The sequence below is a fragment of the Centropristis striata genome, chromosome 9 (genome assembly GCF_030273125.1).
Source record: "Centropristis striata isolate RG_2023a ecotype Rhode Island chromosome 9, C.striata_1.0, whole genome shotgun sequence".
Lineage (NCBI taxonomy): Eukaryota > Metazoa > Chordata > Actinopteri > Perciformes > Serranidae > Centropristis > Centropristis striata.
This window is the reverse complement of record NC_081525.1, coordinates 117,511-142,510: the sequence shown is the minus strand read 5'-3', so window position 1 is coordinate 142,510 and position 25,000 is coordinate 117,511. Positions and strand designations below refer to the sequence as shown.

The window sequence follows — 25,000 nt, the reverse complement described above, 5'->3', positions numbered from 1 at the left end:
TTGAGGAACTCCTCAATCCAGCCAACACGTCCTCTGTAGAGGAGGCAGAGTCTGAAGACTCAGGGGAAGACTCATCAGAATCCCTGGCAGAGGGAGTCGCCGAGGTAGTTAAAAAGCTGCCCGGCGGCAAGTCGCCAGGGTTGGATGAGGTTCTCCCTGAGATGCTGAAGGCTCTGGACACTGTTGGGCTGTCATGGCTGGACACGCCTCTTCAGTGTCGCGTGGAGGTCTGGGACAGTGCCAGTGGAGTGGCAGACCGGGATGGTGGTTCCCATTTTCAAAAAGGGACCGGAGGGTGTGTTCCAATTACCGTGGAATCACACTGCTCAGCCTCCCTGGAAAGTCTACTCCAGGGTGCTGAAAGGAGGCTCCGGCCGATTGTGGAACCTCAGATCCTCTTGGAGAAGGCTTACGACCGTGTCCCTCGGGGGGTCTTGTGGGGGGTACTGGGGGAGTATGGGGTACTGGGCTCGTTGCTACGAGCTATCCGGTCCCTATATAACCAAAGTCAGAGCTGTGTCCACATACTCAGCACAACGTCAAACACGTTCCCGGTGGGTGTTGGCCTCCGCCAGGGTTGCCCCTTGTCTCAGATTCTGTTGGTGGTCTTCATGGATCTCAAGGCTCAGCCGGGGGGAGGAAGGGATCCGGTTTGGTGACCCTGCAGCAGGTTCAGCAGACGAGAAGGAGTGGATGGATGGATGGATGGATGGATGGATGGATGGATGGTAACACGGTGACACTTCGGTTACATTAAGGCACCAAAACTATTTGGTGAAATAATTAGTTGTTTAAGGGCAGTAAAAAAGAAGAGGTTCGACTTAAAATAAGTGTTTCTGTGCAGAATGATGGAAAGAGTTTAATGTGTCTACAGAAAGAAAGAAAGAAAGAAAGAAAGAAAGAAAGAAAGAAGAGCGTTTTGTGGGAAAACTATGAAACTCAGAGTTTTACTCTCCGTATAATAACGATGAAGCGTTCATGAGAACAGCCTGATAACTGTTACTACTAACAGTTACGATGATGCAGGAACAGAAGAGGAGGAGGAGGAAGAGGAGGAGGAGGAGGAGGAGGAGGCCTTTAAAGAGAAGCTCTAAAAATATACTCTGTGTGATTGATGTAAACTCTGCTTATCTGCAGGAGAATGAAAACAAGCAGAAATGTGAAGAGAAGAGATTCTAAACACATCGAGCCTCACACCAGACATTAAAAAATACAATTATTATCAATCATCATTGTGTTAATAATACAAATATATATATATATATATATATATATATATATATATATATATATATATATATGTATATTTATATATCAGATAGAGCTGCAACAATTATTCGATTAATGGAACAATAATCGATTATTAAATTACTCGTCAACTATTTTGACAATCTAATAATTGGTTTGAGCAGTTTTTTTAAAGACAATGAGTCCAAATTCTCTGATTTCAGCTTCTTCAATGTAAATATTTCTGGTTTCTTTGTTCCTTTATGACAATAAACTGAATATCTCTTTGGTTTTTGGACAAAACAAGAGATTTGAGGACGTCATCTTGTGGTTTGGGAAACACTCATTGATATTTTTATACATTTTGCCTCTTTTTTTTAGTCATCTTGTGTCATTTTGTGCCTTTTTGTGTCTTTTTTGGTCATTTTGTGTCTTTTTTTTAGTCATTTTGTGTCTTTTTTTTGGTCATTTTGTGCCTTTTTGTGTCTTTTTTAGTCATTGTGTCTTTTTTTAGTCAATGTGTGTCTTTTTGGACAGACGTAAGCTTGTAGTTTTCTTACAGATACAACATGGCTGCAGCAGACGCCAAGCTCTGTTTGGATCTAGCTGTAGACGGAGTTCTCGGTGTGAGCTGAAACTACAGAGCAGCCAGAGCTGAAACTACAGAGCAGCCAGAGCCAGAACATGCTGCTGAATGTCGCTCTACATACGTCATCTGGTATAACTGATCTGATTGGCTAAGAGCTACTTACAGACGCTGATGATAGACATTCGTAGCGCCCAATAAACGGCTCCGGAGGATCGTAAACCACACCTCCTCTACGGAGAAATTAATATGTGGTCTCCAGACTAAATCTCATTTGTGATTTAGTCTGGTATTGGCCAGGCTAAAAAAAGACAAAATCACACAAAAAGACACAAAATGACTGAAAAAAGACACAAAATGACAAAAATGACACAAAAAAGACACAAAATTACCCAAAATGACCGAAAAAATGACACAAAATGACCAAAAAAGACACAAACACAGCAGCACCTGTTTGTCTCCAATCAGGATCTCATTCATCTCTTTATGAACGAGGCCAGCAGAGCATTACTAATGTCAACAAATAGCTCAACATGAGTCACACACACACACACACACACACACACACACACACTCTGCAGGAATCGTGGTCGTCTTGACGCAGTGACATCATCACTAATTGATCCTCTTTTGAATTCTGACGGAGAATAATATGCTGCTGTATGCTGTTGCCATAGCAACTGTTCCCTTTTTCAATGCTGCTGGGGGAGGGGGAGGGGCTGGGAGGGAGTGTGAAGGGAAGGAGGGAAGGAGTGAAGGAGGTTGTGAGCTGCATGAAAGGAAAGAAAGAGTTGAGAGAAAGAAAACGACCTCGATGTGTTCAGAGAAATAACAGCTGACACCAACACATCGCTTCTTTAGTCACAGAAGCTCCAAATAATCCAGACTTGTTGCCTCCATCAGACTAGAAAACACAGCAGCGTGGAGCCCTACTGTACATTTACCTCTAAAGTTCTGGCTGTAAACTCCATGAGGCCAGTTTCAGTTTGATGATGATATACCAAGTAAAACTGGAGACAAGCTCAAATAGATTTAGTATCAAATGATAGAACTGGATGGAACCCTCTGATATGGTAGATTTGACTCCTTTGGTCACATTTGACACATTTAACATTCTTTATTGAGCATGATAGTGTTTTGAAAGTAAAACAAAGATTCAAAATCACATTTTATGTTGGACTAAAGGACTAAAAAAGACACAGAATTACTAAAAAAGAGACAACAAAAGGTGTTTCAGTTTGTATGTATAGAGGCAGGATGAAAAGGATTCAGTGGACTAAATAGCCCAAAACTCCAGAGAGTTAAAACATAAACAATCACATTATAGACGTGAACTCTGCAGATTCTCCTCTAAATCAACCGTCACATTCATTACATTACATTACATTACATGTCATTTAGCAGACGCTTTTGTCCAAAGCGACTTACAATAAGTGATTCAACCTGAAGGTACTAGACATAGACCATAGGAATCAAGTCAGTACATAACTTTAAGAGCTAACTGTCATTGCTAAGGAGTGCTATATGTTAAAGAAGAAAAGGAGAGAAAAGAAGAAGAAGAAGAGCATTTTTTTCATTTATTTATTTTTTTATTTTAATTTTTTTATAAATATATATATGCATATGTATGTACATTCACACACTGTTTCTATTGGTACTTATTTTTTTTATTATATTAAATATATTTATATTAAAACACAGCAGAGTTCTCTTCAGAGTCTGCTTGTCTTCAGCTCAGTTTCATTAGTTTTTTGTCAGGCAGACACTAGATCTTTATCTAAATAGTTCATGGTGGAGATGATATCTGCTCCAAATGTCCACAACTTCAAACACACACACATATATATATATATATATATGTATATATATATATATATATATATGAGGTGAATTATTATTATTATTTATTGATTACTATTACAGCCATGAGGCTCCGATTCAGTTTTTATTCCTGTTAAATGATATTTGAGGAGCAGCGACCAACAGGCCGCGCCTCCTTCTGCAACAACCACACGACACTTTATATATTAACTTTATGATATGATATCTCTACACTTTATATCACATATCTAGACTTCATGGGATCCACTGGGATCCACTGGGATCCAGTGTGGTGTGTATCTGTAGAGGAAGCAGTCAGACATGTTGGGGAATGTAAATATCTCTCTCTCTCTCTCTCCTCCTCCTCCTCCTCATCACGCTGCAGCAGTAGCAGCCATTGAATGAATCACCATGGCAACAGAGTTCCTACCTGCAGCTGGAGGAAGAAGAGGATGAAGAGGAAGAAGAGGATGAAGAGGAAGAAGAAAAGAGAGCTGGAGCCTCGTAACACACACCATCATTTAAACATTCATTTATTCTCACTTTCTCTTTTTCTCCCTCAGCGTCAAAATGTATCAAATGTTTATTCTTCATGCTACAGAATCTGTATAAATATATATATATATTTTTTTTAATTTTAATTTTAATTATATATATATTTATTTTTTTCTGCATTCATGTGCACGTCCAAACTTTCTTTTTGAGCTGAAACAGCTAAACCAACGCGCGCTGGGCAGAAGAAGTTATTATCCAGAAGTATTGAAGGTAAATGTTCATCAGAGCTGTTGATGAAGTCAAACTGCTCCCTCATTCACCATCATTTAATCCTTCATCTAGTCTTTTTAATTATAAAATGCTTTTCATTAGAAACTTGATTCCAGAATGACCCTCCCAGTATTATCGCTGTCTGTTGGTCCCACATGAAGAATATTTGTTAAGTTGAGATCAGGAACCGTTTTAACTCACATTAACCACGCTGCAAAACCCAACTGACAAAAAATAAGAAATAAATAACGAGACACTGGAAAAACCAATTATGTCTTAAAATAAGTCCAAATATTCTTATTTTGAGCGATTGTGGCTTGAAAAGCCTGACTGTAGTAACATTAAAATAAGCAGAAATACTTGAAACGAGCAAACTCCATTTAGATAAAAATGGACCCTAACCCCCTCTTCCCAGGACTTTTCACTGAACATCGATGGACTCACAGTCACCCCCTCCCCCTCTGTCCGAAATCTTGGCGTCACCATGGATCCAACTCTCTCCTTCAAATCTCACATCAAGAACATCACCAAAACATCCTTCTTCCACCTCCGCAACATCTCACGTCTTCGCCCAATCCTGTCCTCCTCCGCTGCAGAAACACTAATTCATGCTTTCATAACCTCCAGACTGGACTATTAACAGCATTCTCTACGGCCTCCACCTCCCCTCCACCAACCTTCAAAAACTACAATATGTCCAAAATTCAGCTGCTCGTTTACTCACCCACTCCCGCTCCAGAGACCACATCACCCCATCCTTCAGCACCTTCACTGGCTCCCTATCCAGCACAGAATCCACTTTAAGATCCTGCTCATCACCTACAAAGCCCTCAATAACCTGCTCCCCCATGAACCTCACAGATCTGCTCCAACGTCACTCCCCCACCCGCAACCTCAGATCTTCAGACGCCAACCTACTGACCCCCATCACCAGGACCAAGCACCTTCAGATCCTACTGACCCCCATCACCAGGACCAAGCACCTTCAGATCCTACTGACCCCCATCACCAGGACCAAGCACCTTCAGATCCTACTGACCTCCATACCAGGACCAAGCACCTTCAGATCCTACTGACCCCCATCACCAGGACCAAGCACCTTCAGATCCTACTGACCTCCATACCAGGACCAAGCACCTTCAGATCCTACTGACCCCCATCACCAGGACCAAGCACCTTCAGATCCTACTGACCTCCATACCAGGACCAAGCACCTTCAGATCCTACTGACCCCCATCACCAGGACCAAGCACCTTCAGATCCTACTGACCTCCATACCAGGACCAAGCACCTTCAGATCCTACTGACCCCCATCACCAGGACCAAGCACCGCACCGTTGGCGACAGAGCCTTCTCCACTGCTGCCCCAACCCTCTGGACCTCCTCCCTACTCCTGTCATGTAAAGTGTCTTTGAGTACCTTTAAAAGCGCTATAAAAATGTATTATTATTATTATTATTATTATTATTAACGTTCTCTCTAACTCTAACTATCTCTAACTCTAACATTCTCTCTAACCTTATCTCTAACTCTAACTATCTCTAACTCTAACGTTCTCTCTAATGTTCTCTCTAACCTTATCTCTAACTCTAATGTTCTCTCTAACATTCTCTCTAACGTTCTCTCTAACTCTAACTATCTCTAACTCTAATGTTCTCTCTAACATTCTCTCTAATGTTCTCTCTAACTCTAACTATCTCTAACTCTAACGTTCTCTCTAACATTCTCTCTAACGTTCTCTCTAACTCTAAACTTATCTCTAACTCTAACGTTCTCTCTAATGTTCTCTCTAACCTTATCTCTAACTCTAACGTTCTCTCTAACATTCTCTCTAATGTTCTCTCTAACTCTAACTCTAACTAACTCTAACTGTCCTCTACGTTCTCTCTCTGTGTTCTGGTTTTCTTTGTGCAGTGAGTGAATCCTCGTCTCCAGCTCCAGTCTGGTCCAGATCAATGAGATCTCCACATGGGTCCTCACAGACCACATGGGTCCTCACAAACCTCCCGCTCTTCCTCCTCGCTCTGCCATCGCCATGGAGACGCTAGCCAGAGACCTGGCCTGTGGCGGGACTCGTCAGAGACTCGCAGCGCTTCCTCGCCGTCTCTACTGGAGCCTTTTCAAATTCAATTACAAAAAAACATTTCAGTTAATTGTCCCAAAGGACAAAACAGCAAAGAGAACAAAAGAGCACCAAGGAGAGAAGAAGTCTCATTTATAATAATATATAATACGCTATAATAATCTCTGGTCCTCCTCAGAACATGATAAACATTATACAGAAGTCTCATATATAATAATCTATAATAATCTATAAGAACAGAAACAGTCTACTGTTGGTTTCACTGTTTGGTCAGTTTCAGTGAAGACTAATCTGAACTCTGAAGCTCACAGTTATATTTCAGAGGCAGCAGTTTGTTTGAAGCTCCATAAAGAAATCAAAGAAATTAATCTCCCAGTTTGGTGTGGAAGACCCAACCTCAACCCACTCAGTGACTCTGGGAGGACGGGGAGACGTAGAGTTAGAGATAAGGTTAGTTAACTGGTTCATCTACAGCAGGAACTAACTACCTACCAGTTAACTGGTTCATCTACAGCAGGAACTAACTATCTACTAGTTAACTGGTTCATCTACAGCCGGAACTAACTATCTACCAGTTAACTGGTTCATCTACAGCAGGAACTAACTATCTACCAGTTAACTGGTTCATCTACAGCAGGAACTAACTATCTCCCAGTTAACTGGTTCATCTACAGCAAGAACTAACTATCTACCAGTTAACTGGTTCATCTACAGCAGGAACTAACTATCTCCCAGTTAACTGGTTCATCTACAGCAGGAACTATCTATCTACCAGTTAACTGGTTCATCTACAGCAGGAACTAATTATCTACCAGGTAACTGGTTCATCTAAAGCAGGAACTAACTATCTAGCAGTTAACTGGTTCATCTACAGCAGGAACTAACTATCTACCAGTTAACTGGTTCATCTACAGCAGGAACTAACTATCTACCAGTTAACTGGTTCATCTACAGCAGGAACTATTTATCTACCAGTTAACTGGTTCATCTACAGCAGGAACTAACTATCTACCAGTTAACTGGTTCATCTACAGCAGGAACTAACTATCTACCAGTTAACTGGTTCATCTACAGCAGGAACTAACTATCTACCAGTTAACTGGTTCATCTACAGCAGGAACTGCTGCTGCTACACCATCCTACCAACAGAGAGAGAATTAATCTGTTCTTGGAGAGAAAAAGGGCAAGAAAACATGTTGAAAGACAGAAAGAGAGCAGAGTTAAACATTAACAGTCCAACAATACCAGGAACTAATGAAACATTCAACATCTCCATTAATCTGATCTACACACAGACACGACAGCATTTATCACTGTGTGTTAGTGTGTGTTAGTGTGTGTTACTGTGTGTGTTAGTGTGTTTCAGTGTGTGTGTGTGTGTGTGTGTTTGTGTTGGTATGTTAGTGTGTTAGTGTGTGTTAGTGTTTGTAAGTGTGTGTGTGTGTGTGTTGGTGTGTCTGTGTTTGTTAGTGTGTGTGTGTGTGTGTGTGTGTGTTAGTGTGTGTTAGTGTTTTTTAGTGTGTGTGTGTGTGTGTGTGTGTGTGTGTGTTTGCCTGCTCTTTCTTCCCACCACGAGTCATGTGATGATTCTCAGAGGACGGAGGTTATAAACAGGATTTTGTGCGTTACATTAAAGTGTGTCATGTGTCAGTCAGAGAGGATCAGCCTCAGAAATAACCAGCGCAGATTATTCAGCCATAAATAACTGTCTTTAAAACCAGTTACTGCTAGAGATGGGGATATATTCTCCCTCCACTCTTCATGAGTTACATCCATCCAGTTTCCTCCACTTATCCGGGGCCGGGTGGCGGGGGCAGCAGGCTAAGCAGGGCCTGCCAGGCGTCCCTCTCCCAGCCACAACGTAGATGGATCAGTAAATCCAGAGCTTTGCCTTCAGGCTCAGCTCCTTCTTCACCACGACGGTCCGGTACAACGCCCGCATCACTGCTGACGCTGCACCAAACCGCCTCCATCTCACGCTCCGTTCTACCCTCACTGCTGAACAAGACCCCAGATACTGGAGCTCCTTCTCTAGAGGCAGTACCTCTCTCCACCCAGAGGGGGCAGTACCTGTCTCCACCCAGAGGGGGCAGTACCTCTCTCCACCCAGAGGGGGCAGTACCTGTCTCCACCCAGAGGGGGCAGTACCTCTCTCCACCCAGAGGAGGCAGTACCTGTCTCCACCCAGAGGGGGCAGTACCTCTCCCCACCCAGAGGGGGCAGTACCTGTCTCCACCCAGAGGGGGCAGTACCTCTCTCCACCCAGAGGGGGCAGTACCTGTCTCCACCCAGAGGGGGCAGTACCTCTCTCCACCCAGAGGGGGCAGCACCTGTCTCCACCCAGAGGGGGCAGTACCTGTCTCCACCCAGAGGGGGCAGCACCTGTCTCCACCCAGAGGGGGCAGTACCTGTCTCCACCCAGAGGAGGCAGTACCTCTCTCCACCCAGAGGGGGCAGTACCTCTCTCCACCCAGAGGGGGCAGTACCTGTCTCCACCCAGAGGGGGCAGTACCTGTCTCCACCCAGAGGGGGCACACACACACACACACACACACACACACACAGAGTGAAATTAGTGCCTTCATCAGGCTGATCACTGTTATCGAGCTGTCTCAGAGTCTTCCAACCGATGGATTTAGCTTCTCACAGTGTTCTCTGTGAATAAAAACATTCGTCTTTTTCTGTCATTTAATTGACAAATGAAACGTGTAAATCAAGGTTTCCTCACACAGTTTGTGTTGAGGTTTTGGTCTTTAGAGTCAGATCACTGAAGGAGGAGCTGATTTCAGCCAAAGGTTCATTTGAAATGTAGATTGTGTGGCGTGTCTGTTTCATCCCGTCCATGAAAAACGCCTGCTGTGATCTCATTATCTGCTCTCTCTCTCACAGAATCAATCCAGCCAGAGGAGGCTGAGAACACTACAGATCTCCTTCTCTGCTCACAAAGGAGGAGGAGAGGCCCTACAAGTGGGAGGAGAAGAGTGTGTGTGTGTGTGTGTGTGTGTGTGTGTGTGTGTGTGTGGTTTGGCTTGATTTAACACATTAAAGGCACGATTTGGAAGCTTTCAGGAAGCTGCTGGTCTCCGTTTGTTTCACTCAATGAAAAAATGTTTGCAGTAAACGTACCAGTACTGCAGTACTCAGGTCATTTACTGCAGTAAAAGTAGCAGTACTGCAGTACTCAGGTCATTTACTGCAGTAATAGTATTACTGCACTACTCAGATCATTTATTGCAGTAAAAGTAGCAGTACTGCAGTACTCAGGTCATTTACTGCAGTAACAGTAGTATTACTGCAGTACTCAGGTCATGTATTGCAGTAACAGTAGTATTACTGCAGTACTCAGGTCATTTACTGCAGTAAAAGTAGCAGTACTACAGTGTAGAACCACTCCTTGATGAATCCTGATTCAAAATGTTACTGCAGTAAAAGTACACAGCGTTTCCAACCTGGTCTCACAGTAATCCGTGGAATAGCCACAGAATCACTCAAATTTCCGTGAAACTGACACGGATTTGGCTACAATGCAAGTTAATGACATCATATCCCGTGGCTATTCCATGGATATTTGTTCCTATTGGTTTGTTCCAAGTCACGTGACTGGGAATTTCTAGCGAGAAATATATGTTTTATTTTCTAAATATTCACCCAGTGCATGTACATAATCACTTTGTGGCGAAGATCTCGCCAGAAAAAGACGATCCGCTGTGTTTTATTTTGAAATCTCCCTGATCCTCTGTGTATTTAACGGATCAAACCTTCGCCCATTACATGCCTTGTGTCTGAGGTAGATTTGCTGATCGACATATTATTCTGTTGCAGCGGAGACACTAATGTTGACAAAGTGACGACTTACGATCAGATTCATCCGCTGTTTTATTTTGTAATCTACCAGATGTGGTGTGCGATCTCATTGAGGCGCGCTTCACTGTAAATGGCCCGGACTCTGCTCTCCTGTTTTAGTTAAAATATCTTCATTAAACAAACATTGTTGTCTTTTTTAGCATAGATAATATACATACAGTATAATTATTTATTAAACAGTGTGTGATATTCCATATATTGGGTAGAAATAGGTTTTCACAACCCTAATACGGAAGAACTACAACAATGGTGCTGATGTCGACATAAGTTCTGAAGAGAGGTCTAGGGAGTTGTAGTTTTTTTAATAAAACAGGGTTTCCCCTAAAATTGGAAGTTGGAAATACTTAATTAGTGGCTTTCCGGGGTTTGAGGGGATGTCAATCACATTTTTGGCATCAGAATTTAAATTTTTTATTTTTTTAGCATATCCTAAAGCCCCCCCACTCCCACCCCTTAGTGACTATGCTCACATTATAGTCCATGTCAACACCTTTCTATAACAGTAGGTCTCATGTCTGTAACCCTTTTTGTCTCTTAGTTATAATCCTTCAAATATGCCCCAGGGTTAAGGTTCAAAGGTCAATATCTCAAAGCAAGAATATTATAGAACCTTGAAATTGATATATGTTACTCTCCAGGCCAAGACCTTTCCGGTGATGTATTTGGTTTAGCTCTATGACAAAGTTTTATTGTTTTCAAACCTTGGAAATCTGCCGTAACAGGTTAATGTTCAGACAGCACTTTGAGTCTCTGAGTGCGAGATGTGAAAACAATAAAACTGACCCCCTGGCCCCCCTGAACCCCCTGAACCCCTGGACCCCCTGAACCCCTGGACCCCCTGAACCCCCTGGACCCCCTGAACCCCTGAACCCCCCGGACCCCTGGACCCCCTAAACCCCCTGGACCCCCTGAACCCCCTGGACCCCCTGAACCCCCTGAACCCCTGGACCCCCTGAACCCCCTGAACCCCCTGAACCCCTGGACCCCCTGGACCCCCTGAACCCCTGGACCCCCTGAACCCCTGGACCCCCTGAACCCCCATGACCCCCTGAACCCCCTGGACCCCCTGAACCCCCTGAACTGGTACGTCTGTTCAGTAATCCAGACTTTAGTCTCTGTGTCATTTTCCATATTATTATTAAATAATTGGAAGCTACAAAGTTAAAAAGGAACGATAAGTGTGTTGTAAGTAAAGATAAAATATGAATATAAGTGTTGATCTTCTGCTCTCCTGTTGTCTTTGTTTCAGTCTTTTTGTGTTCTGTCCTCAGTTATAAATATAAATCAGTTGCAGCAGGTGGAGAGAGAAACATGGAGCTGTAATTTAACCAGTTAGAGTAATGATGGGTGAGGGCCCGGCCTCATTTCACCGTAATGGGCTCCACAACACATGAATACAGATGGCACACCTGGACACTCTCTGTGTGTGTGTGTGTGTGTGTGTGTGTGTGTGTGTTGTAGGGAATCCTTATGTATTCCAGTTATGGTTGCCATGGGAACCACTGGCCCTCGCCCCTCAGAGATTAATGTCCCGTTCGGACCACTCCGGTTCTTTAGCGTCTCAGCTGGATTAATGTGGTCTTCAGACCTCAGACCTGAACTCTGCTGCTCCCACAAGGAACAGAAGAAAACTGAGTCTGTTTGAGGAGCTGAAACAGACTCTGACCTCCTGCTGAACACTCACTGGTTCACACTCAAAGGTTATGAACCGATCTCCAGATGTGCAGCAACATCAGAGCCTCGGCAGGCTGAACAACAGCAGGAGGAAACTGTTTCAGAATCAAAGAAAACATTTGTTAATCATCGCATCACAATAGAAGATAGCAGCCTCTCTCATCGCTACACACTGTAAAAATATCTTTTAGGGTGAAAAACTGTTAAACCATGACAGTAAAAGACGTAAAATGATAAACAAGTTAATTCAGTTTCAGTAACAATGAAACACTGTAAATGTTTATATCAGACAAAACAGTGTTTTTACGGTTTTGTTTTTCTAAAATAAATTACTCCAGTGTAAAAAACAACAACTCTGGCACCGTGTTTGTAACAAAATATACTGTAATATATATACAATCCATCATTTTTGCATTAATATTTTGTAAAAATACTTTTTCTAACTGTTAAATGTACTAAACACCATATCTCTAACAGAAATATACTGTAATATTTAATGGTAAAATCTTTAATTTATGCAGCATTTATAAAGTATTTTCTTGTCAATTATATGGCAGAACAGCGTTTCTTTTGATGGAAAAACTTTTTATTTATACGGTTAAAAATGGAATAAAATGTCAATCTGAAACGTGAAATCAACAGTGTTAATATTATTTTACCGTAATATTAGAAAAAGTTGCACCGTGTTTATTCCGGTAAAGTTCTGCTGGTTTTTACCATAAAAACAACAGTTGTTTTTTTTACAGTGCACGTGGCTCGGAGATCGATCTGAAGCTCTGAGGAAATACACTGAAGTGGAAAAGCACCACTCCATCTTCTGTTTCACACTTATATATTCATAGATTCTCACAGAAGAACTAAGAAAACACACAACAAGAACACAGTTGTTACAGAGACGTGTAGAGAAACATGGTGTTCTGATGGTTCAACACTAGAAGACTGGCTGAATTATATATGTAGATCAGCCTGTAGGTTTATTCCTCAGAGGGAGAAGTTCCTCATGGAGCATCTTGTCTTATATCAGTCTGATATTGACTTGTCTTATATTGACTTGTCTTAAATTGACTTGTCTTATGTTGACTTGTCTTATATTGACTTGTTTTATATTGACTTGAGGAGGATTAAAGGTGGTTATGTATCAGTGGATTAAAGGTGGTTATGGATCAGTGGATTAAAGGAGTAAAGGTGGTTATGGATCAGTAGATTAAAGGTGGTTATGTATCAGTGGATTAAAGGTGGTTATGTATCAGTAGATTAAAGGTGGTTATGTATCAGTGGATTAAAGGTGGTTATGTATCAGTGGATTAAAGGTGGTTATGGATCAGTGGATTAAAGGAGTAAAGGTGGTTATGGATCAGTAGATTAAAGGTGGTTATGTATCAGTAGATTAAAGGTGGTTATGTATCAGTGGATTAAAGGTGGTTATGGATCAGTGGATTAAAGGAGTAAAGGTGGTTATGGATCAGTAGATTAAAGGTGGTTATGTATCAGTAGATTAAAGGTGGTTATGTATCAGTGGATTAAAGGTGGTTATGGATCAATAGATTAAAGGTGGTTATGTATCAATAGATTAAAGGTGGTTATGTATCAGTGGATTAAAGGTGGTTATGGATCAGTGGATTAAAGGTGGTTATGGATCAGTGGATTAAAGGTGGTTATGGATCAGTGGATTAAAGGTGGTTATGGATCAGTGGATTAATGTATCAGTGGATTAAAGGTGGTTATGGATCAGTGGATTAAAGGTGGTTATGGATCAGTGGATTAAAGGTGGTTATGGATCAGTAGATTAAAGGTGGTTATGGATCAGTAGATTAAAGGTGGTTATGGATCAGAGGATTAAAGGTGGTTATGGATCAGTAGATTAAAGGTGGTTATGTATCAGTAGATTAAAGGTGGTTATGTATCAATAGATTAAAGGTGGTTATGTATCAGTAGATTAAAGGTGGTTATGTATCAGTAGATTAAAGGTGGTTATGTATCAGTGGATTAAAGGTGGTTATGGATCAGTAGATTAAAGGTGGTTATGGATCAGAGGATTAAAGGTGGTTATGGATCAGTAGATTAAAGGTGGTTATGTATCAGTGGATTAAAGGTGGTTATGGATCAGTGGATTAAAGGTGGTTATGTATCAGAGGATTAAAGGTGGTTATGGATCAGTGGATTAAAGGATTAAAGGTGGTTATGTATCAGTGGATTTAAGGTGGTTATGTATCAGTGGATTTAAGGTGGTTGTGGATCAGTTGATTAAAGGTAGTTATGGATCAGTGGATTAAAGGTGGTTATGTATCAATAGATTAAAGGTGGTTATGTATCAGTAGATTAAAGGTGGTTATGTATCAATAGATTAAAGGTGGTTATGTATCAGTAGATTAAAGGTGGTTATGTATCAGTGGATTAAAGGTGGTTATGGATCAGTGGATTAAAGGTGGTTATGTATCAGTAGATTAAAGGTGATTATGTATCAATAGATTAAAGGTGGTTATGTATCAGTAGATTAAAGGTGGTTATGTATCAATAGATTAAAGGTGGTTATGTATCAGTGGATTAAAGGTGGTTATGTATCAGTAGATTAAAGGTGGTTATGTATCAGTAGATTAAAGGTGGTTATGTATCAATAGATTAAAGGTGGTTATGTATCAGGTGATTAAAGGTGGTTATGGATCAGTGGATTAAAGGTGGTTATGGATCAGTGGATTAAAGGTGGTTATGTATCAGTAGATTAAAGGTGGTTATGGATCAGTGGATTAAAGGTGGTTATGGATCAGTGGATTAAAGGTGGTTATGTATCAGTAGATTAACGGTGGTCATGTATCAATAGATTAAAGGTGGTTATGTATCAGTGGATTAAAGGTGGTTATGGATCAGTGGATTAAAGGTGGTTATGTATCAATAGATTAAAGGTGGTTATGGATCAGAGGATTAAAGGTGGTTATGGATCAGTGGATTAAAGGTGGTTATGTATCAATAGATTAAATGTGGTTATGTATCAGTGGATTAAAGGTGGTTATGTATCAATACATTAAAGGTGGTTATGTATCAGTAGATTAAAGGTGGTTATGTATCAATAGATTAAAGGTGGTTATGTATCAGTAGATTAAAGGTGGTTATGGATCAGTAGATTAAAGGTGGTTATGTATCAATAGATTAAAGGTGGTTATGGATCAGAGGATTAAAGGTGGTTATGGATCAGTGGATTAAAGGATTAAAGGTGGTTATGTATCAGTGGATTAAAGGTGGTTATGGATCAGTGGATTAAAGGTGGTTATGGATCAGTGGATTAAAGGATTAAAGGTGGTTATGGATCAGTGGATTAAAGGTGGTTATGGATCAGGTGATTAAAGGTGGTTATGGATCAGTGGATTAAAGGTGGTTATGTATCAATGGATTAAAGGTGGTTATGGATCAGTGGATTAAAGGTGGTTATGGATCAGTGGATTAAAGGATTAAAGGTGGTTTTGTATCAATGGATTAAAGGTGGTTATGGATCAGTGGATTAAAGGATTAAAGGTGGTTATGTATCAGTGGATTAAAGGATTAAAGGTGGTTATGTATCAGTGGATTAAAGGTGGTTATGGATCAGTGGATTAAAGGATTAAAGGTGGTTATGTATCAGTGGATTAAAGGTGGTTATGGATCAGGTGATTAAAGGTGGTTATGTATCAGTGGATTAAAGGTGGTTATGGATCAGGTGATTAAAGGTGGTTATGTATCAGTAGATTAAAGGTGGTTATGTATCAGTGGATTAAAGGTGGTTATGTATCAGTGGATTAAAGGTGGTTATGTATCAGTGGATTAAAGGTGGTTGTGGATCAGTAGATTAAAGGTGGTTATGTATCAATAGATTAAAGGTGGTTATGTATCAGTAGATTAAAGGTGGTTATGTATCAATAGATTAAAGGTGGTTATGTATCAGTGGATTAAAGGTGGTTATGTATCAATAGATTAAAGGTGGTTATGTATCAGTAGATTAAAGGTGGTTATGGATCAGTGGATTAAAGGTGGTTATGGATCAGAGGATTAAAGGTGGTTATGGATCAGAGGATTAAAGGTGGTTATGTATCAGTAGATTAAAGGTGGTTATGTATCAATAGATTAAAGGTGGTTATGTATCAGTGGATTAAAGGTGGTTATGTATCAATAGATTAAAGGTGGTTATGTATCAGTAGATTAAAGGTGGTTATGGATCAGTGGATTAAAGGTGGTTATGGATCAGAGGATTAAAGGTGGTTATGGATCAGTGGATTAAAGGTGGTTATGGATCAGTGGATTAAAGGTGGTTATGGATCAGGTGATTAAAGGTAGTTATGGATCAGTGGATTAAAGGATTAAAGGTGGTTATGTATCAGTGGATTAAAGGATTAAAGGTGGTTATGTATCAGTGGATTAAAGGATTAAAGGTGGTTATGTATCAGAGGATTAAAGGTGGTTATGTATCAGTAGATTAAAGGTGGTTATGTATCAGTGGATTAAAGGTGGTTATGGATCAGTGGATTAAAGGATTAAAGGTGGTTATGTATCAGTGGATTAAAGGTGGTTATGGATCAGTGGATTAAAGGTGGTTATGTATCAGTGGATTAAAGGATTAAAGGTGGTTATGTATCAGTGGATTAAAGGTGGTTATGGATCAGTGGATTAAAGGTGGTTATGTATCAGTGGATTAAAGGTGGTTATGGATCAGGTGATTAAAGGTAGTTATGGATCAGTGGATTAAAGGATTAAAGGTGGTTATGTATCAGTGGATTAAAGGTGGTTATGGATCAGTGGATTAAAGGTGGTTATGTATCAGTGGATTAAAGGTGGTTATGGATCAGGTGATTAAAGGTAGTTATGGATCAGTGGAATAAAGGATTAAAGGTGGTTATGTATCAGTGGATTAAAGGATTAAAGGTGGTTATGTATCAGTGGATTAAAGGTGGTTATGGATCAGGTGATTAAAGGTGGTTATGTATCAATAGATTAAAGGTGGTTATGTATCAGGTGATTAAAGGTGTTTATGGATCAGAGGATTAAAGGTGGTTATGGATCAGTGGATTAAAGGTGGTTATGGATCAGTGGATTAAAGGTGGTTATGTATCAGTGGATTAAAGGTGGTTATGGATCAGTGGATTAATGTATCAGGTGATTAAAGGTGTGAGAAGGTTGAAGAGGATGAAGAGATTCAACAGGACACTGCTTGATGTTTATGACTGAACTCTTTGAGATGGACTTTAACATAAACATGAAGCCTGAATCTCTCCTCCTGCTGCTCTTCATGTGAAAGACGACTCCTCCTCTCTGACTGTGGAAGTGGCTGCTGGAAATGTCAGCTGATGCATGTTAACTCAAACAGGTCTGAAGAGGATCTGGGTTCATGTTTCATGGTCTCATAATGAATCTACGGCGACACCTTCTCAACACTTCACTGTAAAAACTGAACTCTAAGTCAGATTAAATATCTCAGATCAATATCAGATCAAGAGGATATCTGCTTATTCTCTGTCTGATCAGATAGTTCTTCTTAGTCAGAAGTTTTTATTTTAGACTGTTTGACTTGTTTTCAGTGTTTTGGTCCTTAATGATCTAAATCAGATATTACAGCTTGTTACTGAGATTTTATCACCTATACTGAGTAAAAACATGCTGGAAACTAGAATATCAACAGTTACAAAGCTGGTTCACCTACACTTACAACTAGAAAGGCAGTTTGTGTCTTTTTTTAGTCATTTTGTGTCTTTTTTATATATAAAACTGCTATTTCAAAGTAATAATTTCTTATTTCAAGCATCACTAATAAATCATAACTTTGACATAATTTGACCTCTTCACATATTAAAACAAGCAGCCAGATGGATCAATAGTTTTATGATCAATGAACCAATAGAAGTGTGTATTGTTGTGTAGTGTGTATGTAATTAACTAGTGCATTAAACTGACACTTGATATTTAAACATTTAAAAACAACAATAATAAAATAAATCACTTGTTCTTAGTTAGAATACACTAATTCTAAGGTATTTGTGGTTCATTGAGATTAGATATTTTTACTGGTTTTGGAAAGTCTTGACAAGACACATTTACTTGTTCCATTGGCAGATAATTTAGATATTTTTAAGCAAAACACACGTATTTTTTGTACTTTTTTTCTTCTTTTTGAGAGGTGGATTTTTGCAGTGTAGCTATGTAATGAAATAATAATCATAATCGCATCTTGTAGGAAGTCCTCCAAACACACCACTATTCCCAGTGATAATGATATCTGTAATGATGATAATATGTGTGAGCATATATTGAAGCAAAGGGTGTAATTTGTAGATGAGAGAAGGCGTCTCGTGGACTAATAATGATTCAGAACGTTGTGTGAGGAGAGGAGGCGTCAGGTGCTTGGATCCGTTGATTCCTCTGGAATCTGAGCTGTCTGCTCTCGGCTGCTGGATGGTTTGACTAATTAAATTGTCCACGCAGTCGGCAGTGACAGACAAAGATCAAAGCCTCGAGGCTGAGAACATGCAGACGTGAAACTCCAACGTAAAGTGACTTTGGAGAGAAGAGACGTGAAATAAACTGAGAGGACTCGGAGGAGAGGAAATTAAATGAAGGAGATGACGTGACGAGGAATGTGTTGAGACAGAATAAGGTGAAGTGACAGACAGTTAAAAAGACATCTGACAGAACAGAGAGGAGAGGAAGTCAAACAATCACAACATGACAACTGGCCCTCACAGTACCGACATGTCAGCCCCTCACACTAGTTATTAGGGCTGTTTCCATTAGCGGGTAATAGCCGGACAATACCCAGAATGAGGCGGTCTCACTCACCGAAACGCCCCTGATTTAATACGAGGCGCCCGGAGCGGCTTTTATTGGGACTTCTTTAGTCCCTGTAGTAGAGCAGGGTCTTTATTCTCCCTTGTAAACAGCCTGGTTGCTGATTGGATAGAACGCTAAGCAGGATGTGACGTAGTACTGGACGCCACAACAACACGCAGCATTTGTAAAAGCCAGCAAAGCAGTGTTGGCAACTTTAGCGACTTTTCAGACCCCCTTAGCAACTATTTTTCAAGAAAGCGACTGGAGACAAATCCAGAGACTCCTTCTTACTCTTCTTAAGGAGCTGCGGGGGTCGGAGTCCACGGCTTGTTAAGAAGAGCCTCCGTTAGCAGCAGTTAGCTACAGTTAGCTCTGTAGCAGTACAGTGTGTATGTGCTAACAGGCTAACAGTTAGCTCTGTAGCAGTACAGTGTGTATGTGCTAACAGGCTAACAGTTAGCTCTGTAGCAGTACAGTGTGTGTGTGCTAACAGGCTAACAGTTAGCTCTGTAGCAGTACAGTGTGTATGTGCTAACAGGCTAACAGTTAGCTCTGTAGCAGTACAGTGTGTGTGTGCTAACAGGCTAACAGTTAGCTCTGTAGCAGTACAGTGTGTGTGTGCTAACAGGCTAACAGTTAGCTCTGTAGCAGTACAGTGTGTATGTGCTAACAGGCTAACAGTTAGCTCTGTAGCAGTACAGTGTGTATGTGCTAACAGGCTAACAGTTAGCTCTGTAGCAGTACAGTGTGTATGTGCTAACAGGCTAACAGTTAGCTCTGTAGCAGTACAGTGTGTATGTGCTAACAGGCTAACAGTTAGCTCTGTAGCAGTACAGTGTGTATGTGCTAACAGGCTAACAGTTAGCTCTGTAGCAGTACAGTGTGTGTGTGCTAACAGGCTAACAGTTAGCTCTGTAGCAGTACAGTGTGTATGTGCTAACAGGCTAACAGTTAGCTCTGTAGCAGTACAGTGTGTATGTGCTAACAGGCTAACAGTTAGCTCTGTAGCAGTACAGTGTGTGTGTGCTAACAGGCTAACAGTTAGCTCTGTAGCAGTACAGTGTGTATGTGCTAACAGGCTAACAGTTAGCTCTGTAGCAGTACAGTGTGTATGTGCTAACAGGCTAACAGTTAGCTCTGTAGCAGTACAGTGTGTATGTGCTAACAGGCTAACAGTTAGCTCTGTAGCAGTACAGTGTGTATGTGCTTCACTTAGCGATCTCTGTTTGTTTACAACAAGCACCAGACACTCTGTGCACAGTTAGCGATGCCGTTAATTGACCACTATGTTTATGATCAGCGGAGACGCTGTGCATAATTAGCCATGCTGCTTTGTTTATGATCAGCTGTTGACGTTGTCACAGTTAGCGATGGTGAAAACCAAACTGGAGGCTAACTAGTAGTGGAAACACACAGAGTGAGCAGATTATTAAAGTTTGTCTTTACTTCCAGTAAATATGGAGGTTTATCTGCTGTCATCTGTACCACAGCGGCTAAAAGCTTTAAATTATTTTCAAGTTGCATCCTGTTCACTCTCCCCGCAGCAGAAATATAAAACATAGATATATAGATATATATAACATAGATAAATACATAAAATATAATATCGATGACAGAAGTCACATGAACGGCACCTTTTATTCAAACAGCTGAGAGGAATCACTGAATCCATTTAAGGGCAAAATGAGCAACTAAAGGTGGAGGTTTCATCATGTTTTGTTGCCATGACAACAGCAGCAGGAGGACTCAGAGTGACTCAGCCTGTTTATGATCTCATGTTTCACCTCCTCGTTCATAAAACCAGCCTCGGAGCACAATCAGGCTTTCATGTGTCAGCTGTCACTCAAACAGATCAATGAGATTATCAGAATGGATGAAGCTCTGATGGAGGAGGAGGAGGAGCAGGAGGAGGAGGAGGAGGAAACCACAGCACGGAGGAGGAGGAGGAGGAGGAGGAGGAAACATCCACAGCATGGAGGAGGAGGAGGAGGAAACATCAACAGCATGGAGGAGGAGGAGGAGGAAACATCAACAGCATGGAGGAGGAGGAAGGAGGAGGAGGAGCAGGAGGAGGAGGAGGAGGAGGAAGAGGAGGAAGGAGGAGGAGGAGGAGCAGGAGGAGGAGGAGGAGGAGGAGGAAGGAGGAGGAGGAGGAGGAGGAGGAAACATCCACAGCACGGAGGAGGAGGAGGAGGAGGAGGAGGAGCAGGAGGAGGAGGAGGAGGAGGAAGGAGGAAGGAGGAGGAGGAGGAGGAGGAAACATCCACAGCATGGAGGAGGAGGAAGAGGAGGAGGAGGAGGAGGAGGAGGAAACATCCACAGCATGGAGGAAGAGGAGGAGGAGGAGGAGGAGGAGGAAACATCCACAGCATGGAGGAGGAGGAGGAGGAGGAGGAGCAGAGGAGGAGCAGGAGGAGGAGCAGGAGGAAACATCCACAGCATGGAGGAGGAGGAGGAGGAGGAGGAAACATCCACAGCACGGAGGAGGAGGAGGAGGAGGAGGAGGAGGAGGAGGAGGAAGAGGAAGGAGGAGGAGGAAACATCCACAGCATGGAGGAGGAGGAGGAGGAGGAGCAGGAGGAGGAGGAGGAGAGGAGGAAGGAGGAAGGGAGGAGGAGGAGGAGGAGGAAACATCCACAGCATGGAGGAGGAGGAAGAGGAGGAGGAGGAGGAGGAGGAGGAGGAAACATCCACAGCATGGAGGAAGAGGAGGAGGAGGAGGAGGAGGAGGAAACATCCACAGCATGGAGGAGGAGGAGGAGGAGGAGGAGCAGGAGGAGGAGGAGGAAACATCCACAGCATGGAGGAGGAGGAGGAGCAGGAGGAGGAGGAGGAAACATCCACAGCATGGAGGAGGAGGCGGAGGAGCAGGAGGAGGAGGAGGAGGAAACATCCACAGCATGGAGGAGGAGGAGGAGGAGGAGGAGGAGGAGGAGGAGGAAACCACAGCACGGAGGAGGAGGAGGAGGAGGAGGAGGAGGAGGAAACATCCACAGCATGGAGGAGGAGGAAGAGGAGGAGGAGGAGGAGGAGGAGGAAACATCCACAGCATGGAGGAAGAGGAGGAGGAGGAGGAGGAGGAGGAAACATCCACAGCATGGAGGAGGAGGAGGAGGAGGAGGAGCAGGAGGAGCAGGAGGAGGAGCAGGAGGAAACATCCACAGCATGGAGGAGGAGGAGGAGGAGGAGGAAACATCCACAGCACGGAGGAGGAGGAGGAGGAGGAGGAGGAGGAGGAGGAAGAGGAAGGAGGAGGAGGAAACATCCACAGCATGGAGGAGGAGGAGGAGGAGGAGCAGGAGGAGGAGGAGGGAGGAGGAAGGAGGAAGGAGGAGGAGGAGGAGGAGGAAACATCCACAGCATGGAGGAGGAGGAAGAGGAGGAGGAGGAGGAGGAGGAGGAGGAGGAAACATCCACAGCATGGAGGAAGAGGAGGAGGAGGAGGAGGAGGAGGAAACATCCACAGCATGGAGGAGGAGGAGGAGGAGGAGGAGCAGGAGGAGGAGGAGGAAACATCCACAGCATGGAGGAGGAGGAGGAGCAGGAGGAGGAGGAGGAAACATCCACAGCATGGAGGAGGAGGCGGAGGAGCAGGAGGAGGAGGAGGAGGGAAACATCCACAGCATGGAGGAGGAGGAGGAGGAGGAGGAGGAGGAGGAGGAAACCACAGCACGGAGGAGGAGGAGGAGGAGGAGGAGGAGGAGGAAACATCCACAGCATGGAGGAGGAGGAGGAGGAGACATCCACAGCATGGAGGAGGAGGAGGAGGAGGAGCAGGAGGAGACGGAGCCCTGTGCATTTAGTTTCATTACATTAATATAGATTAAAGTTGTAGAATCTGTCGGTTCATAATTTGATGATAATGTAGCAGAGATAACTGATGTTTAAGCCGTTTATTATCACTATGAACATATTTAGAGCAACAGGAGACGATGAGGGCTCGACGGTTATGGTTTTATATAAATGATGAACAGAAAAACACACAAGAATTACAATACAGTTAATGTATAACACCACACTCAATAATTAGGTACCTAACAAACACTGAATACTCCAACCAGGGGGTGGGAGAGGCCTACCACTGCTGACTTATAGATACTACATAACAAAGAAACATCCATTCAACAATTACATAACACACAAAATTAAACATTCTGACTTAGGTTATAAGGATTCCTCCATTTCCTTAAGAGCTAATATTAACAAATCATGTGCACTGCACACAATATTATGTCATTTAATCACATCCAATCTACAAATAACCATTAAAGATATGAAGAAAGCAGTAAACTCACTTTATCCACACAACCAGATGTTAGTATCTGAAACATGCTGCTTCCTGTTGCTGCCAGCCAGGACACAGGAAATGGGCGGGACATATAGAGTCGAGCGTTGATTAGGAGGGAGTGAAGTCAGGTGAGACCAGGTGGATCCAGTCAGCCAACGAGTCCTCCAAACCGCTTCACCTCCTCCCTGTTGTTGTTCCTCCAATGAGAGCAGCCCTCATACTAAATAAACAGTCACTGTTTAAAACACCTTGTGAAACAGTCAGGAGTGAAACAATACAAGTAAATGGATGTAACTGCCATTATTTAGCCTTTATTTGACAGCAGGAATGAAACCGTGCATAGGTTCAACTCCCCCGTTGGTGTAACAACGTCCCAGTCCAGGTTGGAGTCTTCCACTCGTCCCACATCAAGAAAACCCAAACAAGTTATGAATTTCAGCACAAAAAGTGCTTTATTGCAACCCAGAGGAACAGGGAACAGGGCCAACAACACCAAACCAAATGCTTCAATAAGGGTTAGAATCTTAAAATCTTTAAATCTTCTAGAATCTCCCATATTCAGCTTTATGCTTCACATTAACTCATTAAACCCCTAAGAGACGTATACTCAACACCTGGTTGGTGGTCATGTGACTGAGACAGGAAGTGACTTCTCCAACATGTGGCTGTGACTGGAAACAGAAATGTGAAAATTTTCAAAAGCTTATTTTTTGTTACTAGGGTAAGATTAAACCCATTTAACAACTCTAATCCGTTAATAGTTTGTCCTGTATTGCATTTAACTTGTTCTGACCAAATTTCTTGAACAAATTAAAGTCAAAATTTTGATAAATGTTATGGAGATGCAAAAGAAAAAGCCAAATTTGTGTCTCTGTTAGCAGAAAATGTGTCTATTTTTTTCTATTAAGAAATATCATAAACATAAATACCATAAACGCTCATTGTAACGTGTATATGTCACATCACAGATCTTTGACATTTAGGGGTAGTATTATTATTAAACATCATAAATGTGTTCTATGTGGTTCTCTTATAGAACACATCTTTAAGGAGAACTGGCTCTGGGTTCTTATGGGTTAATAACAATCAAATTAAATGTTTGACTCATTCCTAAAACCATTGGAAGAGTTCTAACACATCCTGTTGTCCTGTGTCACATTTTTATAATGTGGCATGTTGAAAAATGTGCAAACAGAGTGAAAGGTTGTGAGGATGTGAACACAGACAGCTGAGAACAGAGAACAGAGAACAGGATGTGTGTTTACTGTGGTGCAAACACAAACACAGCAGTTCACAGGGAAGAGTTATTGGTTTTATAACGCAGCACAGCGTATTATCTCAAACAGAGACGTCTTTCTACCACTAACGGCTCAGAACACGGTCTAACAATCATTATTTAGTTGTTTTTATTTACAGAGAAGAAAAGAACACATCAACAACACAGATCTTTGGAGGAAATGTAGAAATAAAGTCCAGTGCTGTCATAGAAAACAGATGGACTTTTTTCAAACGATATTCTATAATATCATCACAATACTTAATTATTTTTTTTATTTTTTTAGGTGAAATAGATTTATATGATTGAAGAAAATACATTTTCTGTTTTTGTTTGCATTTGATGTTCTCACTGTTTTCAGTTTTCTGTCCATATTGGTTCTCCAGACGCTGCATCACTGCAAGAAGCCACCAGAAGAAAAAAAAAGTACAAAAATTAGGTGTAATTTGCTTAAAAATAGCAAAATTATCTTCCAATGGAACAATAAAATTTGGCTTGTCAAGACTTTCCAAAACCAGTAAAAACATCTAATCTTAACAAACCTTAAAATACCTTAGAATTAGTTTATTATAACAATATATAACTAGTGACTTTTATTATTGTTGTTGTTAAATGTTTCATGTTAAATGT

General features: G+C 41.7%; 1 protein-coding gene across 1 annotated transcript in view; it reads left to right on the top strand.

Annotated features, from left to right (window-relative positions):
- Positions 1-6,386: 6,386 nt before the first annotated feature.
- The window catches only part of rhpn1 (rhophilin, Rho GTPase binding protein 1), a 53,203-nt gene continuing 34,589 nt past the window's right edge, over positions 6,387-25,000 (top strand). The window contains exon 1 of the mRNA XM_059341150.1: positions 6,387-6,474. Within this exon, the coding sequence (XP_059197133.1) occupies positions 6,387-6,474 (88 nt within the window). The remainder of the gene's footprint in view (positions 6,475-25,000) is intronic.